The sequence below is a fragment of the Rhipicephalus sanguineus genome, chromosome 4, assembly GCF_013339695.2.
Source record: "Rhipicephalus sanguineus isolate Rsan-2018 chromosome 4, BIME_Rsan_1.4, whole genome shotgun sequence".
Lineage (NCBI taxonomy): Eukaryota > Metazoa > Arthropoda > Arachnida > Ixodida > Ixodidae > Rhipicephalus > Rhipicephalus sanguineus.
Genome location: NC_051179.1, coordinates 17,620,452 through 17,629,141, shown reverse-complemented (window position 1 = coordinate 17,629,141; position 8,690 = coordinate 17,620,452). Strand labels below are relative to the sequence as shown.

The 8,690-nt window shown below is 50.5% G+C and overlaps 2 protein-coding genes across 2 annotated transcripts in view; one reads left to right on the top strand and one right to left on the bottom strand.

The window, feature by feature from the left end:
* LOC119389513 (endothelin-converting enzyme homolog) overlaps positions 1-4,721 on the bottom strand; it is a 90,134-nt gene extending 85,413 nt beyond the window's left edge. Inside the window, exon 1 of the mRNA XM_049414456.1 lies at positions 4,598-4,721. The gene's annotated coding sequence lies outside the window, so the exon portion shown is untranslated. The remainder of the gene's footprint in view (positions 1-4,597) is intronic.
* On the top strand, positions 2,900-5,896 carry LOC119389514 (uncharacterized). The gene is made up of 3 exons (XM_049415059.1): positions 2,900-3,137; positions 4,567-4,898; positions 5,612-5,896. The coding sequence occupies exons 1-3, from the start codon at positions 3,056-3,058 to the stop codon at positions 5,894-5,896; spliced, it is 699 nt and encodes a 232-aa protein (XP_049271016.1). The 5' UTR covers positions 2,900-3,055.
* The last annotated feature ends 2,794 nt before the right edge of the window (positions 5,897-8,690 follow it).

The following is an 8,690-nucleotide window of genomic DNA, read 5'->3' as shown; positions in this document are numbered from 1 at the left end:
ACTCGTGTTGACGCCTACGACGCGGGACGCCGGTCAATTTTCGCGTTTGATGAGGCATCTAAGTTTTTCGCCTTGAAAAATGAACAGCTGAGTATAAGTATGGAGCAGGTAGAATACCCAATGACAGTGATGCAGCCTCAAACAGCGACAGCCTTCGCGCGCGCTGGGAGTCTGCGTTGCCTAGCACGGACCTGGAGCACCAGCTCTGGGCCGTCCAGCGAGCCGAGGAAGCCGCCGAGGGTCAGCAACCCTTGGCCAATGCCTAGGCGGGGTCCAGGCCACCAGTTCGCATGGGCGCTTCATGATGTTCTTTGATCTGATATGAGGTTATAAATATCGAGCAACTGAGACATGTCTATAGAATGGAATCAGCTCGTGCAGGACAGGGTAGGTTGCAGCTAGATCATTGAGAGAGGCCCTCGTCCAGCCTGCAGTGAACATACAGAACAAGCTGCTGCTGCTGATTATCATTATTCAAAGCGTGTGAACATATCCTGAAATCAGGGAGTTAATGAATCAAAAGCATGAGGGCAAGGGTATCAGTTAAATAAGAGGGAGGGGAGGGGGAGGCGCCCCTACCTTCACCGGGCTGCAAACGTTAGGCAGCTCCGATTACTGGATGCGTCATGTGTACAGCTGGAACATACAATGCGTAAGCAACCACCATGCATAAAAACTACCCATGCATAGATAAACTTCCCAATTTAATTTCAATCGTTAAAGAAAGCTTCCATCTGTGGGAGAGAGAAGACAGAGAGTGTGATGGTTCTTTAGGAAATTGAAGGAATAGTGCTATCCTCTGCGGCCCTCGCGATAGTGCGCACGGCTCAGCGCCATCGGGGCAGGGGAGAGGGGGGGGGTCATATCCCCTCCCCCACACAGGCCTAACCGCAAAAGCAAAAGCTTATGCGCGAGGTTACAAAGAAACACGCATATGAGCACCGCGAACTGCGTGTCGAATGAGCTGAATCTGTCTCGCATACGCTCATCAACGCCAGACCCCATATCAAAGAAGACAATGCTGGCACGGCCGACAGTCGCGACATATGTATATATTAAGACAATTACCAAAAGTCCCCAAGTTTATCAACGGCCCTATTATGGAAACCTGCTGTTATCTTAGTACATCGGACAAAACGAAGATTACCACGTGTCTGTAACGAACGATTAGATTTTTAGATATATTCGCATACAATTGTGCCTACGTACCTTGAACTGGCCTATATCTGAGCCATCCAAACCAGAGCATGTATGTGCGCTTGTGTGCGCATGGAAAATGTTCTCACATTGCCAACTTGAAGGCGTACATGCCGCACTTGTCAGTTAAACGTGATATTTAAAACCTAGAATATTAAGTCTTAAAAAAACTTTCGTGCTTTATTCTATTTTAGTACATCTGTAAACATGTGGTGGTACTTATCTCATAGAATGGGGCGGGCCCGCCCACATTTCAATTCAGGGGGAGACCTTGCCACTGTTACGTGGTAGTTTGAACTTACTCAGCCACGGCCAGAGCTTGAACCAGGTCGAGCAACTGAGAAGGCCCTAATATCTACAGACGACGAGAAGTAGAAAAACTCTCAGGGTCGCTTATGCATTCCCCTAAGACGACTCGAAGGCGAAAGCCAACTTCTTTTTCTTCTCAGCCGATGTATTGATCCTCCCCCGCCTTCCTCCGAAATCTTTTTGCATCTAGCGTGGTTTTACACTGCCCCCAAGATCGGTGGAATGGCAAGCTTCCTGCACATCATCTGGTTTTGCACAGCCTCCGTGATCAGGCCATCTTTGACCAAGCGACGATGTCATGTGATGACGTCATGTGACATCCCGTTATGTGCCTTCACGACGACGTCACAAATTTTGGCGAGCTGTGACGTCGTGATGACATCACGTGATGACGCTTGTTTGCATCACTCGTGTTGACGCCGACGGTAAATTTTCGCGTTTGACGAGGCATCTAAAGCTTTCGCCTTACAATACAACAGACCTTTTATGGTTACGTGGGAGCGTTGCACTCCGAGAAGCTACACGAGACGTTTAATACACAGTAACGTAAGAGCGCTGCGCTCCGAAGGGCAACACGACCAAGTTGAAGAATCGAGTATAAGTGAGAAGAGCAGTAGCCAGTGGCGGCTGAGCGCGCGGGCTAGGCTAAAATGCATAGCCTTCGAGGAAGGTATGCCGCCATACCACCATACAAAGCCTTCGAGGAAGGCATGCAGCATTTTTGGTAGTAATTGGCTGGATGACTCGGCACCTTCTAGGACTGCCAGCTCTTGTGCGAACACTATAACAATTATTATAGAGGGAACTCCGGCGCTCCGTTTGCTCAAGTGTATACTGGGAATTCGGTAAGCACTGCAGTTTGTCTAATCTTCGTGCTAGCGGCTGCATGCGTTCTTGCGCTGTAGATTGCGCTTGATCCTTGTTATTTTCAAGAGTAACATAAACGCAGCAAGGCAATTAATCACTGCGCAGATGCGTACCTATTGTGCATAGCGCAATAGTTAAAGGGCGATATGACCTTCAATATCGTGAAATATCATTCATTCAAGACGAAGTTTAGGCAAGTGTTACGTATTAACCATTATTCCCGTGGTGGCTAAGTTGCCGTGTAGTTGCATTTTCCACCTGTCGCGGTGCTCTAGTGGTTATGGTAACTAACTGCCGACTCGAAGGTGGCGGGATAGAATCTTGGCCGCATTTGGAGAGTCAAAATGCTGGAGGCCCGTGTGCTTAGATTTAGGTGCATTAAAGAGCCCCTGGTGGTCGAAATTACCGGAGCCCCCCGCTACGGCGTCTTTATTAATCATATCGTGGTTTCGGGACGTAACACCCCAACAAATATTATTACATTTCCAAAATAAACTTGCGGGATACTTTCCAAATATACTTGCCCCCTCCGCTTACACAATTCTGGCCTGGCGTCGTCCGAGCCACCGTGATGTGGAAGGATGCACCCGCTGCACCCAATTAAATTACCGCGCGCGTCTGCGCAAAGAAGATATTCGCGAGCGCGGGGCCCCGACGGAAGCCGGAGCTCGGTTCCCCTCCAATGTCGTGGGCTGTGCTCGCCCGGGCGCTCCTGGTTGCCGTCCTCCTGCTGGACGCCGGACGCCGCGGGCATGCCGCCTCCCGTGAGTGTTTGTGTGGCCGTGCGTCACAACGCCGTGGTGCACGACTACGCTTGTGTGAACGGCTGCGCTGCCTTAAATGGTTCCAGGGGCGTAGCCAGAAATTTTTTTCGGGGGGGGGGGGGGGGGTTCAACCATACTTTATGTATGTTCGTGCGTGCGTTTGTATGTGTGCGTGCCTATATACGCAAGCAAAATTCAAAAATTTTTTTGGGGGGGGTTGACCCCCCCCCCCTTGGCTACGCCCCTGAATGGTTCATCTTCATTGTTTGGCATCACGCAAGGCTCACAAACACACGTTCCTCGTAGCGTGCGCTGACCGGTTTCGAAATACGGCACTAGTTGGTTCGTGCTCAGGAGTGTACTAGTCACGTGTTAGCAGTACAACGCGACAGTATGTCCATCGACATGGCCTGAGAAACTGTATAGCACGTGATGCGCAGCTCACTCTCATTTACTCACTTTGTACACAGCTGTGTCCACTGTTAAAGGAAACATCGGAGCACGTGGCAACTTCTCTGTGCCACCATCGACTGCAACATCGGAGCGCCGAGCGGTCGCCACGCGCTCCGATGTTCCCTTTAACAGTGGACCGCTGCGTACATCTCTATATCGTGTTTAATTGGTGTATTTATTTATTGCATTCGTCAGTGCGTCATCGCCAAGAGATTCACGTAGTGTTCGCATTCGTTCTTCTGTTCATGGATATTAGTGAGCCATCCACCTGCGAGAAAAATCGACGAAAGTCAGCGTTCTCAATGCCGCGACGTCATGCAAGAAAGCCAAGGGCCCTAACGTTTTCAATGGTCAACTAGGGCAATAGGGCTACTTAATTCCAAATTGCCGAAAAATTGTTTAGAATGTAAATACCGACACACTGAGAGCTTTCAGGCATTTTGCTATCAAGGCCTGGGTTATGCAGGTTCGTGTGTAACCGTCTTCACGTCTGTGCCGAGCTTATCAATATGAACGAGGGTACCGGTTCATATATGTTTGGTTCTGAGAGCTCTTAAATGTATCGTTCGTATACAGCCAGCTCGGCCAGAGATTACGCCCATCTACAACGTATCACACTTCAAAGTGAAATTGTTAACACCAGTACTGGTGTCGTACATACAAGCACAGCTTACCAATCTCTTTCATTTTGTATATGGTTCTAACAGAGCTATATATAAGAAGGACAGCAGAAGAAAATACAACAGTACGTGCTGTCTTCTCTTCTTCTGTTGTCCTTGTTATAGCGCAGTTCCATTACAAAGTGCACGTCAACCAACTAGCCCTATGGTTCTTCACAATATCTGTATCATATATGTTTTGCGCGATATTGTAGAGCTGTGCTGATTCTATTACCAGCTATCTATTGCGTACAGCGTATAAGACAAGCGAATACAGAGGTGCCAAAAGCTAACGCCGTTCTTTGCCCGGTGCCCAGACGACGGGCAACCTCCAGTCGCCGAGCTCACCTGGCGGCGGCTAGTGGCCGAGGAAACCAGTGTCAAGAACAGCAACTCGGCCACACCGCAGCCAGGAGGCAGCAGCAAGCAGCCCTCCAGCGGCGACGACGATGGCATCATGGCTGCGGCCGAGGTCGGCAAGCCGGGAAAGATCGTGCTGCTCTCGCCTGGACAGCTGCTCAACGACACCGGCGCTTACCGCGTGTCCGGCGAAGAGCGCGTCCGCAAAGCGGCGGGATTCGAGATCGCCTACGACTACTACTTCAAGGCACGTATATGCCTCGTTCCAGTGCCGGCATCTTGTAACGGCGTTATGCTTTATCATTGACCGCTCACGGTCAGCGTTAATAACATGGGCGAACCATCGCTCTGTCCAAGGACGAAAAGGCATCGCTGCAAAATATCTACCATGTTGTGCGCGCACTTGTCTAAAGACCCGTTCACACAGGGAAGATATCTGTCGCCTGAGTAGCCGCGATCACATATCGGCGACAAAACAGCCGCGTTTATACTATTTCGTGCGACGATATGGTCACTGCGCATGCCATCGCCAACACTCCCGAGACGTGCTTTGTCATGGCCGGAGAAGGCAGACGCACGCGCGCGCGTCTGCCCTTTTGTCCATTCATGGTTGTAGGTTCCACGGCGGTACTGGAACGCCAGCGCTGCTGTTACGCATGACAGCCACGGCCACGCTGGCAGCGTTCCACTTCCACGCCGGTCTCTCAACCTCGCGTTCTGATTGGCTTGCGAAGCTTTCGGCCACCTAGAGCGGCCTGAGGGCACGTCGTCTTCCTCCTCCCTAAACCCATCCACCCCGACCCCCCTCACCTGACCCATTTGATGGCATCAATAAAGTTGTTTCCTCCTCCCCCTGCGACGAAAATCAGTCTCGGACCGATCGGCGCGATGAAGGCTTTTTCTGGTCGTGCGATTCGTCGAGCGGCAGAAATTCTTCAGTGTGAAAGGGGACTCTCCTAGCAAGTATATCAAGAACGAGTTCTCCTGAAGCACATTTTACAGGTATTTTCTCGCAACACGCAGCCCCAGGACCCGAGCGTGCCCAACAACAGCTTCAAGAGCATGACCAAGAAGTCGATGCCGCTGATCCTGGCTACGTCCTTCCTCATCATCCTGATCGTGTGCATCGCGGTGTGCATCAGCGGCATCTGCTGGGAGCGCACGCGAAGGCTGGTCGCATCGCGCGTGTCGTCGGGCGGCGGCCCAGTGGAACCGTCTGACCTGGCACCACGAAACGCGGCCGCGGGAGACTCGGGAATGCCTAGCAACGACAAGTACATGATTTGACGCGCACTCACGCGCGCGGACATCACCGCTTCACAACAGCGTCATCGTCACCGCCAACGGGAAAAAAGGAAGCCCTTCGTATACACCTTCGAAGTGGCCGATGTACATTGAACATTCGTTCCTTAATAAAGCTAAGGAACAAAGAAGAATGATACGAAATAAGCTTCCCAGATTGCCCATAAATCAAAGCAAATTGTACACCATCGACAGGTAATGACAGTTCTCGCACCATTCTGAAGTTCGTGCGGTCTGGTAAAACAAAAGGTGCAATTAAGCATTTCGCTATATATGAGGCAGCTCTTTCCTACTGCCCGAGTCTTGCCAAACAATTCATAAGATCCACAGTAGCTGTCGCATGCTCAAGGTTCTCCATTAGAGTGGGCTAAGTCTCACCGCAAAGCCCCCCCCCCCCCTCCCCACCTATTGGCCGAGTACAAAAGAAGAGAAGCTTCGCAATCGATGCAAAAATTAAAATAAAGATCGACAACGCGATTCTCACAATGGCCTGCTTTTGGTCCCCAGCTTTCCGGAAATAAAGGTGGCGAGTAAACACCCCTTCGAATGCAACACGGGGGTCCTCGGCCGCCATTTTTTGTCAGGAACCTTGCACTTTAAAGAATGGCGGGATAGGACCTACTAGGCAAAGATAACTGGCGATGACTAGGCGCCCCCTTTCGTTTGGGTGTGGGTTCTTGCGCTGCTGTCGCATTTGTAAAGCCCCATTCACGTGGGCTTTATTACGGCGAAAGCCTTAGATGCCTCATCAAACGCGAAAATTGAACCTCGGCGTCGACCGTCGTCCCACGGCGTCGGGGTCAACAAGAGTGATGAAAAAATTATCACGTGATGACTTCACCATGACGTCGCAGATCGCCAAAATCGCCGTTATGTGACGCCATCGTGTGACGTCACATGATGACGTCATCACATGACATTGTCGCTTCAATTTTAGGAAACTCTATGGTCGCTTCGTCAAAGGTGGACCGATCACGGAGGCACTGGAAAACCAGGTGAGATGCAGAAAGCTTCCAGTGCCTCCGACCTTGGAGGCAGTGCAAAACCATGTTAGGTGCAGAAAGCTTACGGAGGACGGCTTACGGAGGACGGCTTACGGAGAAAAAGAAGAACGCGGCTTTCGCCTTCCGAGTCGTCTTAGGCGAATGCATAAGGCCTGGACCTTGTGAGTTTTTCCACATTGCTATGGATCCACTATAGCTATCACCTTCAAATTCTTAGAAAGCTTTAAGCATCCCGCGTTTTTTTTTTTTCTTTGTGGAAAAATCTTCTTTAGTTCAGGCAGGCAAGGCATTAGGCAGAAATAAAAACCTCCGCCATATCCCACACATTGTAGGATTTCATGCGAAGCAGTCGGCGAGTAGCTGCAATTATGCCACATTTTCTGGCTTTGAATTAGATGAAAAGTGACGTCTGTGCTGTAACGCGAGTGCCGACGTTATGTCGGACAGTGAGGTGCCCTTTACACGCCATGTAGCCGATGTGCCTGGTAATCCCACGATATGCACGTAGCCACTCAACTTAGGCAATGCGTGCGCAGGGTTCCTCTCCAGGGGGGGGGGGGGGAGAGGGGGGTGCGAAGGCGGGCGAAGGTTCATCTCCATATTAAGTCAATGTATGGGGCAGACCTTGCGCCCCCCCCCCTCTTAGGTGACTCCCGCTGCCCCCCCCCCCCCCCCTTGCGCACGCCTATGGCAATGACGATCAATCTTTGCGTCTAATTCATTTTTTTCCTGTGTTCGTCCGACTCTATATATTAGCGAGTTTTAGTATAGCGGATAACAGCAAACGCAAGGATTTAGCGTTAGCGTTAGCGTTGCGTGCTCCTAACTGCGCATGAGCAGAACGTAAACGTAGCCGGACCTCTTACGTACGAACGCTATTTCTGGAATATAGCGTTCAGCGCTAACGCACGCAAGAGATCCCGTACGTAGGGCAAGATGGCGGTGCCTGTTGAAGCGAGAGCCGTCCACTTCGAATCTTTGTAGCCGTCGTCCTGCATTACTAAACTTATTCATTCCCTAATAATGTTCGTATTTGATTTAGATTTGAGTAATGAGGCTTCGCCAACCGTGCACCGCCGATAAAATAGCTCCGTTTTTCAGATACAAAGTGGTTTTGCGCTGCAGAAGGCTTAGCAAGATTTGTTTGCAAGGTTCGCTCATGTTTTCTGTAGCAGTGCAGAGATGGCGACGCTGTCTTTAGTCAGCTCTTTCCAAGATACAGCCACAAGTCAAGCACATACATGTCCGGCGTCGCTTCCCTTTATGCCTTTCGCGACAGTGCATGAATGTGACGCGTGATGCGTCCCAGCTTAAAAAGGCCAGGTAATAGGGGTCTTGAAGAATTCTCGAACGCGGCTTGTCGACAGAAACTATAGTGCCTAGAATACCAATGTGTCAGAACTCAGCACTTCTGCAAACGCGACATGGAGACGCAACAGTGGTGACTTTGGATCAGCTCGACTTGGTGGGGCTTTTGTGGATTCTACAGTCCATTTAGTGTTTTTATGTCTAGATGGCGCCGTATGTGCTTGCGTTAGCGTTAGCGGGAATGCCTTCCGCTGTACTAAAAGACCACCAGTTGACACGCAGCGCGTTCCGTTTTAGCGTTAGCGTTTAGACACACGCTAACGCTAACGTAAGCGTTTCCCGCTATACTAAAACTCGCTATTATGCGCAACGATTCCCACCATAGACACACACCAACTCTCCCAGCAAGAAGTTCTTCTAAAATACGATCAATCTCGTAGGACTTGGCTGAAAGCCAAATAATGCAG

What these genes read in the sequence shown, in the direction of transcription:
- LOC119389514 (XM_049415059.1), top strand. Translation starts at nt 3,056, where the DNA reads ATGTCGTGGGCTGTGCTCGCCCGGGCGCTCCTGGTTGCCGTCCTCCTG. An exon ending in CCGCGGGCATGCCGCCTCCC is followed by an intron (nt 3,138 to 4,566) that starts GTGAGTGTTTGT and finishes CCCGGTGCCCAG; the next exon opens with ACGACGGGCAACCTCCAGTC. An exon ending in TGCCGGCATCTTGTAACGGC is followed by an intron (nt 4,899 to 5,611) that starts GTTATGCTTTAT and finishes CACATTTTACAG; the next exon opens with GTATTTTCTCGCAACACGCA.